General features: G+C 43.1%; 1 protein-coding gene across 2 annotated transcripts in view; it reads left to right on the forward strand.

Annotated features, from left to right (window-relative positions):
* Nucleotides 1-7,376: 7,376 nt before the first annotated feature.
* Nucleotides 7,377-11,078, forward strand: part of LOC122559981 (dysbindin-like) — a 40,407-nt gene continuing 36,705 nt past the window's right edge. The window contains exon 1 of one of the 2 annotated variants that reach the window (XM_043710104.1): nucleotides 7,377-7,447. Coding sequence is in view for 1 of the 2 variants with exons in the window: in XM_043710103.1 (XP_043566038.1) it covers nucleotides 7,773-7,809 (37 nt within the window). In the remaining variant the exon portion in view is untranslated. Of the gene's footprint in view, nucleotides 7,448-7,547; nucleotides 7,810-11,078 lie in introns of those variants that run through there. The other variant, XM_043710103.1, reaches the window with a different exon arrangement.

Here is an 11,078-nt window from a genome sequence, read left to right on the forward strand (position 1 = left end):
TCCCTGGGATGGGGGAGTCCAGAACTAGAGGACATAGGTTTAGGGTGAGAGGGGAAAGATATAAAAGAGACTTAAGGGGCAACTTTTTCACGCAGAGGGTGGTACGTGTATGGAATGAGCTGCTAGAAGAAGTGGTGGAGACTGGTACAATTGCAACATTTAAGAGGCATTTGGATGGGTATATGAGTAGGAAGGGTTTGGAGGGATATGGGCTGGGTGTTGGCAGGTGGGACTAGATTGGATTGGGATATGTGGTCGGCATGGACAGGTTGGACCGAAGGGTCTGTTTCCATGCTGTACATCTCTATGACTCTATGATTCTATGATCTCTCTCTCTCTGAAGGTGGATTTTCACTTTTCCTTTTCAAGGAGGGAATTTGCAGAGACGCAGAGAGATAGGAGCTAGCTGAATCAATGTTTTACTTCTCCACTCACACAAAGGACCAAGAGAAAGATGTTTTCTCAGTCAGAAGCTGGAGGTTTCTGCTGTATTGTCCAAACACAAAGCTGTAGCCACTCACCCAGGAACCAGTCAGGACACTGCCACTCTGCTGAGTACTCCTGAACACACACACAACTGGTCTTGACTGTAACACCAATCAAAAGTCTTGTCACTGGGCAAACTATACCCAGACACCCCCTGCAGAGCTTAAATAAGGCCACCTTCTAAATACAGCTCACAATTAATCTTTTGCAGTCCCTCAGTTTAAATCAGTATCTTTTTTAATTTTTAAGTCTACAGTCCAAAAGTGGTCTTTACACATAATACTGACAGCATTGTGTGAAGGTTCAGTTAGCACTGATTCACATTCCTGACTGCAGCAGTGATCACATCATACCAAATCTTTATAGATTACATGAGATTAAATGATCTCCTGATCTGGTTTCCACTGTCTTAGCAACCTCCACCAGCCACCATCCTCTGAGGTATCTGTGCTCCATCAATTCATACCCTGGATTTCCATCCCAGAGGCCTTCAGCATCTGGGCCTTCATCTCTGCAATTCCCTCATTAACTCTCTTCTTCCCTCTACTTTCTTTTCTTCCTATTCCCTCTACCCTCTTCCTTCCCTTTCCCTCCCACTTTTCTGACACGACGTTCCTTAAAATCTATCCCATCTGTCCTAATCTCCCCTTCTGTGTCTCAGTGTCAAATTCTGTTTGAAAACCTTCATGTGAAACACTCCAGGGCATTTTAGAAGATTAAAGAGACTTTAAGTTGTTGTTAGGAGAAAGTGAGGACTGCAGATGCAGAAGTTGCTGTTGTTCGTCTTCAATTTTTTTTACATAAATCTGCTCCTCCTAAAGAGATAGTTGTAGAGATAACATGGAGTCATAGAGTCATACTGCATGGAAACAGGCTCTTTGGTTCAACTTGTCTGTACTGACCATGTTTCCCCATTTGGCCCATATCCCTCTAAACTTTTCTTATCCCTGCACATGTCCAAATGTCTTTTCAATGTTGTGACTGTACCTGCATCTATCACTTCCTCTGGCAGTTCATTCCACACATGAACCACTCTGTGTGAAAAATCCCTTTAAAATCTTTCTCAGTACACCTTAAAATTATGTCCTCTAGTTTTGATCTCCCTACTCTAGGCAAAAGACCTTTGGTCTTCAGCTTATCTATTCCCCTCGTTATTTTGTAAACCTCTATCGCAGAATTTGGCCACACAGTTGTGAGTTATAAGTTTGGTAGGGGGGTGAGTTCACAGCCTTGTGGGGCAGGGGTGTTGAGAACTATAGTGGAGGAGGTGTTGTTGTCTCACCTTACTGATTGTGGTCTGTGTGTCAGGAAGTCAAGGATCCAGTTGCAGAGGCGGGAGCAGAATCTCTCCTCATATGACAGTCCTGTCATCCCAGAGGGACAGAAAGGGGAAGAGAGGGAGGGAGGGAGGGAGTTCTGATGTTACACCCTTTCTAAGTGTGGGACAGGCTTGATGGAACAACTAGACTTTTCCAACTGGCTAGTTTTATATAATACCCTGGGAATTTTGAATACATTCTCAGTCATTCCCCAGAAATTCACACGAAATGCTGCTTGATCATACTATTAATAACCCTTTCCATCAATTTTCTGATGATCAAGTATAGATTGATGGGGTGGTAATTGGCTGGATTGGATTGTCCCGCTTTTCATGTACAGGACAACCTGGGAAATTTTCCACATTGTCAGGTAGATGCCAGTGTTGTAACTGTACTGGAACAGCTTGACTAGAGGAGCTGCACGTTCTGGAACACAAGTCTTCAATACTATTGCCGGAATGGTGTTGGTTTGGTGAGAAGGAGTGAATCAACTCCCCTCTTTTCAACTCCCTCTCTGTCAGTCACAATAAATATTTACATTTCTTTATAGCATGCAGCTATAATTCAAACATAGTACCAATCAAAATTAAGAAGCCAATGGAATTTTGTTACTTACTAATCCAAGAAAAAATGCAACATCAAACACACACACAAATATAGGTAACCAGTTTTAAAGGGTGTCTGGTACTGACAAAAGGAATAAATATAATACAGTTTTAAAGTCTTTATAAACCTTGTTGTGGTAGACATTTAACCTGAAGCTATAGTTAATTAATTGTGACAAGCGTTCATCAATAGTGCAAAGTTTGTAAATGTATTAAGTTTCCATGAATTGTCATTTCCCTAATTTGATTTTTCAACTAACACTGTTTTCTAAGATGAGAAGAGAAACAGAGAGAACATGACAGAGATAGAGAGTGAGAGAAACTTTTAGATCTTGATGCTACAAATTTATTTTTCCTTCTCTTTGCTCTGCTACTCAAAAACAGCTGTTGAAATATGGTTTGTTTATATATTCACAAGTCTGGCTCCATTGTCTTTCCAACAGCATGTGACATTTGATGTACAATATTTGCTTACAAGCTTGAATTGAAACAGGAGACATAAATTTTGTGACAATGACTCAGTTGCCTGATTCCAACACTGTCAGATAAAATGGTGGTTTCAGTTTCAATTGTTTTAACATTAATTTCCTGGATTTACCTCAAACTGTGGTCAAGTGATTCTGAAAACAATTTTAAGTCAGTTTTTGTAATATCTGTTTACACTTGGCTTTAACTATCAGATGATGGAAGTTGAAAATTGAAAGTGTATATTTATTACTGTTCTGATAGTTAATGTCATGGATTGAGCTAACACCACAGATACAACCCTTAGCTGATTAGTCCTCAAGGTTTCTGGCTATTATGAGGTTTAACTGTTGGGTTTATGTTAGAACATAGATGAGTACAGCACAGTACAGGCCCTTCGGCCCTTGATGTTGTGCTGGCCTTTTATTGTACTCTAACATCAAACTAACTTGCCTACCCTACATTTTACTATCATCCATGTGCCCTATACAGTCTCCATTCTTAAGACTGTATTGTCCTAACTCTGAGTCTGTGCTTTACCTAAGAATGATGTGGAAGTGCCAATGTTGGACTGGGGTGGACAAAGTTAAAAATTACACAACACCAGGTTATAGTCCAACAGGTTTATTTAGAATGCTCCTTCATCAGGGAATTAGTGGGGCAGGATCATAGGACACAGAATTTATAGTAAAAGATCAAAGTGTCATACAACTGATGTGATGTATTGAACAAATCTATATTGCTGTTAAGTCTTTAATAACTTAGAATGGGGCTGCAGGTTTTGATTCATTAATATGTAATTCCCAGAACTACTTTCAAGTTACATTCCTGAGATAACTTAAAGTTTTAAAAAAAAGTGACATCTCAGCTCAGACTTAACAGCAGGTTTGTTCAATACAGCGCATCAGTTGTATGACACTTTGATCTTTTACTATGAATTCTGTATCCTTTGATTCTGCCCCACTAACTATCTGATGAAGGAGCAGCGCTCCAAAAGCTTGTACTTGTTGGACTGTAACCTGGTGTTGTACAATTTTTAACTTTATCTGAGAATGACTGTTGTCTGACTCTCAGAATTTCCAATAAACTTTCTTATTCACATATTCATAAACAGAATAATGATTTTAGTACAATTACTCCATCACCTTTTCTCAGAGTTTTGATAGCATGTGACTGTTAACATTAAATTGCCCCTAGTGTTAGGTGAAGGGGTAAATGTAGGGGAATGGGTCTGGGTGGGTTGCGCTTCGGCGGGTCGGTGCGGACTTGTTGGGCCGAAGGGCCTGTTTCTACACTGTAATCTCATCTAAAAAAAAATCAGAGGTATTACTATATTCCCATTTCCCTCCCTCTCCAGCCCCAAGTTTCTTTCAGCTTTTATATTAACACATATCCAACAATTTCTTTAATTTCTCCATCTCAGAATCTTCCCCAAATCCCATCACACACCCAAAGGCTGGATATCAGATGTTAAGTCTGGGGTGGAGCTTTCATAGGATGCCTGCTCTTTAATTTGCATTATTGCTAAATAAGGATGATATATTTCTCTAACCCAAGTATCATTCTGTGAGGAAATTGATACAACTCTGTTCTCATTATCCCTAAGCTATAGTTGTCATACTCAACTTTTCTCACTGCTTCAAGTAAAATCAATGCTTTTCTGTTCCTTCTGAATGTTGCCATTGAAGTATGAATGATATAAATCAAGGCAGTTTTGATTTTTTGAGGACTGTACCTTCTGATTTTCCATCTGTCATACAAACCCTCTGGCCTGGTACAGCAGCTTGGAATTAGACCAATTATTTTGTTTCCTCTTACTCTCGTTCTTGATCTCTCACATACTCTCATGGTTCTGAAATGTTACACTTAGTCTGAGGGTTTGTTGGCATAACAGAAGTTCTACTTTCAACCTCCTGCCTAATAACTCTGCAGGTGAATTTCATGACTGAACAATTCAGTAAAATTAAATCCCAAGCAGAAATTTTGACCATTAACAATGACATTGCTTTTACTGCTCTTTCAGCTTCCTAATTGGTCTGTGGATGAACCTGTATTTAGGCAAAACCTCTGTAAGATCAACTCTGCAGTTTTGGACATTGTACCTGATAGTTAAAAAGCATTTCCTTTCACCAAGTTCTTATTCTTCAACTTTTCAATACTGAGTGACCCGAGAGAGGACAATGAAGCAAAACAGCAATGACTTTAATGACAGGGAGAAATTTGCCATCACTGGTATAAAATGGTACCAATTTGTCCATCAAGTTGTGTTAAGGTTTGAGTCCCAACATCTTAATGAGGAGGCAGAATGGTGGAAGGGAAAGGAAGTGAAGGTCTTATGAGGAAAGGCTGAGGGACTTGAGGCTGTTTTCATTGGAGAGAAGAAGGTTGAGAGGTGACTTAATTGAGACATATAAGATAATCAGAGGATTAGATAAGGTGCAGAGTGAGAGCCTTTTTCCTCAGATGGTGAGGACTAGCACGAGGGAACATAGCTTTAAATTGAGAGGTGATAGATATAGGACAGATGTCAGAGGTAGTTTCTTTACTGTTGCCTGCCTGCAACAGTAGTAGACTCGCCATCTTTAAGGGTTTTTAAATGGTCATTGGATAGACATGTGGATGAAAATGGTATAGTGTAGGTTTGATAGGCTTTAGATTAGTTTCACAGGTCGGTGCAACATCAAAGGCCAAAGAGCTTCCACTGGGCTGTAATGTTCTATGTTCTATGAAGCAAACAAAGTCTGCTCTCAAAATCCCATGGGGCAACCTGATCCATGTCCCCAAAGATGTGTGTGTCAAATATTGGCCTGTTCAGTCCCATGAAAATCCATGGAAGAAATTCAAATGCTCAGTAGCCAGCATCCTCGAGTTGAGAATCAGCTGATGATGACAGGTGTTTGTTGTATTCAGAAGAAAGAATTATGGTAGGTTGATGATATCATGTGAAGCTTTACTCACTGGCATTTACCACCTATGTGAGATCATTAACCATTTGTGGCACCAATGCCATCTCCTTGAGTCTAATCCCTTGGCATTGACCTTTCTGGCCACATGTTCCCATTCTCTTTTCAGGGTGGTCCTTGAGGGTCTCTTTTGATCCACATGCTCAACACTGGGACATGGCATCTCTCCGACTGTCTTGAGCACCAACTCAGTCACCACTGATCCTCTGGTTTATACCGTTGCAATCATTTGCATTGTAGCAGGGAAAACAGACAACTCCTTATTTTTGAGAAAGAGTAACTACTGCAAATAAAACATGCTTAATCCATTTGGAAAACTCACTGAAAGTCAAGCTGAGGCCCTTGCAGAAGTAAGACCAACTTCCTTTTAAGATAGTCTTTTTTTTTAGGAAGAGTATGGCTATGACAGAAATACTAGGAATATTGCTGGGTCTCCTGCTGTGCACATTATGGGACAGTGTAATTCAAAGATTCTCTGCAGGGATCTTTGATCAGTTTGAGACCTGCAAGAAGATCTGAGATGGTCAGCAAGTGGTTTAATCCTGTTATGAGTCTCCAAAGGGGTTGGTAGACCTTACCTCCACCTACCTCCTCACTGCTGCTTAACCATCAGACAGCTTACCTGACATCTAGTGCTGGATGAGTGGACATTCCCTCCAGTTAAGTATTGGGAAAAGAAAATAATTTCTTTTGGACCCCACTTCAAGCTCCATTCCCCGAGCCACTGGGTCCCTCCCTCTCCCTGGCAACTGGCTGAGATTAAACCAGTCTGTTCACAATCTTGGTGCTACCTTCAATCTTGAGTTAAGATTCTCACCTTGTGTTCACATTATCACCAGGACCACCTGCTTCCACCTCTGTACCACCATCCCTGGCTTTTCTCCAACCTGAGTTAATAATCGAAGGGTAGCGCAATTATCCCCATCCTTCAAACTCGGAGATTTGGTCCCCTGGCTGTGTGTTTCTCTGATGGACCCTCTGGTCTGCGCACTCGGATCGGTTGAATGAACTCCATTACCTGGTTTTGAAGGGGGGGGGGGGAGGGTTGACACTGGTGAGAACATGTGGGTGCATTCACTCAAAATGCTATTCATTTCATTGTTTCCATCAGGGGTGTTTCATTCAAGTCAATGGCTATTGCCATTGTGGTAGGTTTTTAGCATTAATCCATTCACTGCCTTACCAGGAGGTCACTGGTTGTCAGTATAACCAGAGAAGGGGTGGGTTAGTAACAAGAGAGCCGCGAGACCCTGTGCAGAAAATCCTCCTGACACTATCTGGGAGTGTTTGGTGGAGGCATTGGGGGAAGTTTCCAATCCTCCAGCATTAATATTCCTCACCTGGATAAGGAGGTTGTTAGCAAAGACTGGCTGAAAAATAAATAACAAGGGCATTGTGTAAGATGTGATTGTAGCTCAAAGATTACATTCTCCCGTGTTTTTTATGGGCAGACTAGAGTTAATAGGAGCTCGGGGAGGGGGGTGTAGACTGAAGTGATTTAAAGAACTAGCTGTTAGTCCCAGTTCGCGCACACCAACCGCGGAGGGGGGGGGTGCAGACAATGAGGAAAGCTTAACTCTGGAATCTGACCGCAGGCACGCTCAGCAAAGTGAGTTTCTAGTTGGGTCTGCGTCCCGAGTCAGTGCTGGATCAGTGTTTTGTTAATGCTTGTTGTTGGTGCTGTATTATTGTCAGCACCCTCCCGCCGCTCCCCCCCTGCAGCAGAGCTGAGGTAGTTGCTGCTCCATGGGCTGCAGTGATGTTCCAGGCTCATGGCCCTGGTCTTTCCCACTGGATGTCAGTCAGCGGAGCAGCGCAGTGGTAACCTCCAGACGTCTGCTCAGCCCCGCAGCCGCCTGGTCCAGGAGATGCCAATCAGCACCTGCTAACCTGCCCCCTCTGGAGTCAGCAGTGCACCCCCATCCTCTTTGGAGATGTCAGGTCAGGCACCAGCCAGCAAGAGGACCCCGGGTAAGTGAGGACCACCTCCGAGTGCAGAGAGAGAGAGAGAGAGGCTGGCTCGGCGGACAGGAATGTGGAGAGATGGCGAGAATGAAAGCTCAGGACCGAGGCTGATGCAGAGCCAGTAACCCACTTGCAACCCAGCTCCGGGTGCATGTTGGAGCTGAGGCAGTGTGGAGGTGGTGGACAGAGTCAGCCATCATCTTGCTACTTGCAGAGGATTAGAACCGACGATGCGTTCAGACAGACATTGTATCACTGAAAGGCACTGTCAGAATCCATTAGACAAACTTCATAACTTCCCCCATTCATGCAAGTTTAGCTAAACAAGAAATTGTTATTATGTGCTGTGTATGACAGTGCTGTGATCTTCACACTGGGTCAGGATAGAGCTCCAATTATTTCACAAGATAAGGACAGTGCAGTAGTAAGACCTGGGTACAGACAGGGTTACAGTGATTATACTGAGTACAGACGGTGCTGAAGAGAGACACTGGGTACAGTGTTACAGTGATTATACTGGGTACAGACAGAGCTGTAGTGAGACACTGGGTACAGACAGCGCTGTAGTGAGACCAGTACTGGGTACTGGTTTCCTGAAGAAGGGCTCATGGCCGAAACGTCGATTCTCCTGCTCCTTGGATGCTGTCTGACCTGCTGCGCTCTCCCAGCAACACATTTTCAGCTCTGATCTCCAGCATCTGCAGTCCTCACTTTCTCCACTGGGTACAGACAGTGCTGTAGTGATTTATACTGGGTACAGACAGTGCTGTAGTGATTTATACTGGGTACAGACAGTGCTGTAGTGATTTATACTGGGTACAGACAGTGCTGTAGTGATTTATACTGGGTACAGACAGTGCTGTAGTGATTTATACTGGGTACAGACAGTGCTGTAGTGATTTATACTGGGTACAGACAGTGCTGTAGTGATTTATACTGGGTACAGACAGTGCTGTAGTGATTTATACTGGGTACAGACAGTGCTGTAGTGATTTATACTGGGTACAGACAGTGCTGTAGTGATTTATACTGGGTACAGACAGTGCTGTAGTGATTTATACTGGGTACAGACAGTGCTGTAGTGATTTATACTGGGTACAGACAGTGCTGTAGTGATTTATACTGGGTACAGACAGTGCTGTAGTGATTTATACTGGGTACAGACAGTGCTGTAGTGATTTATACTGGGTACAGACAGTGCTGTAGTGATTTATACTGGGTACAGACAGTGCTGTAGTGATTTATACTGGGTACAGACAGTGCTGTAGTGATTTATACTGGGTACAGACAGTGCTGTAGTGATTTATACTGGGTACAGACAGTGCTGTAGTGATTTATACTGGGTACAGACAGTGCTGTAGTGATTTATACTGGGTACGGACAGTGCTACAGTGATTTATACTGGGTACGGACAGTGCTACAGTGATTTATACTGGGTACGGGCAGTGCGACAGTGATTTATACCGGGTACGGGCAGTGCGACAGTGATTTATACTGGGTACGGGCAGTGCTACAGTGATGATTTATACCGGGTACGGGCAGTGCGACAGTGATTTATACTGGGTACGGGCAGTGCGACAGTGAGTTATACTGGGTACGGGCGGTGCTACAGTGATTTATACTGGGTACGGGCAGTGCGACAGTGATTTATACTGGGTACGGACAGTGCTGTAGTGATTTATACTGGGTACGGACAGTGCTACAGTGATTTATACTGGGTACGGACAGTGCTACAGTGATTATGCTGGGTACGGATAGTGCTTTCGTGAGACACTGGGTACAGACATTGTTTCAGTGAGACACTGGGTACAGAACATCACTGTAGTGAGACACTGGGTACAGTCTGTTACAGTGATTATACTAGGTACAGACAGTGCTGTAGTGATTATACTGGGTACAGACAACTGGGTACGGACAGTGCTGAAGTGAGACACTGGGTACAGACATTGTTTCAGTGATCATATTGGGTACAGACATCACTGTAGTGAGACACTGGGTACAGTCTGTTACAGTGATTATACTAGGTACAGACAGTGCTGTAGTTATTATATCAGGCATGTGCAGTGCTACAGTGAGGACACTGGGTACAGGAAGTATTACAGTGATGAAACAAAAACAGAAGTTGCTGGAAAAGCTCAGCAGGTCTGGCAGTATCTGTGAACAGAAATCAGAGTTAACGTTTTGGTCAAAGTTCTGAGCTCATGAGGATAATGAATGTGAGTGTGAATGCAGTGAATAGTTAGTGAAGGCCATGGTTGAAGTTTTCCAGCCCTCACTGGATTCTAGCAGGGTTCCAGCAGATTGGAAAACCACTAATGCGGCTCTCCTATTCAAGGAGGGAGGGAGACAGAAAGCAGGAAATTAGGTCAGTTACTCTATTACCTGTCACTGGGAAAATCCTGGAGTCTATTATTAAGGAAGAAATCGCACGGCATTTAGTGAAGTGTAACACAATCAGAGTCAGCCTGGTCTGTTGAAAGGGAAGCCACGTTTGATAAGTTAGTGATTAACTTCTGGAGGATTCAATAAGTGAAATTGGAGTCATAGAGATATACAGCATGGAAACAGATCCTTCAGTCCAACTCGTCCATGCCAACCAGATATCCTAAATTAATCTAGTCCCATTTGCCAGTACTTGGTCCATATCCCTCTAAACCCTTCCTATTCATATACCCATCCAGATGTGTTTTAAATGTTATATTGTCCTAGCTTCCACCACTTCCTATGGCTGCTCATTCCATACATGTACCACCCTCTGCATGAAAAAGTTGCCTGTTAGGCCCCTTTTAAATCTTTCCCTTCTCACCATAAACCTATACCCTCTAGTTCTGGACTTCCCCGTCCCAGGGAAAAGACCTTGTATACTTACCCTATCTATGCCCCTCATAATTTTATAAATCTCCATAAAGTCACCCCTCAGCCTCTGATGCTCCAGGGAAAACAGCCCCAGCCTATTCAGCCTCTCCCTGCAGTTCAAATCCTCCAACCCTGACAATATCCAGTTGAAGAAAGGGAATTTGTAGACATGGTGCATTGGATTTTCAGAAGATATTTGACAAGCTGTTACATAAAGCATTATTGCACATGTAAGGGTGGTAAGGACAAGCCAGGGAACTATAGACCAGTGAGCCTGACCTCAGTGGTGGGCAAGTTGTTGGAGGGAATCCTGAGGGACAGGATGTACAAGTATTTGGAAAGGCAAGGACTGATCCGTGATCATCAACATGGCTTTGTGCGTGGGAAATCATGTCTCTCAAACTTGATTGAGTTTTTTT

The sequence above is a fragment of the Chiloscyllium plagiosum genome, chromosome 20 (genome assembly GCF_004010195.1).
Source record: "Chiloscyllium plagiosum isolate BGI_BamShark_2017 chromosome 20, ASM401019v2, whole genome shotgun sequence".
Classification (NCBI taxonomy): domain Eukaryota; kingdom Metazoa; phylum Chordata; class Chondrichthyes; order Orectolobiformes; family Hemiscylliidae; genus Chiloscyllium; species Chiloscyllium plagiosum.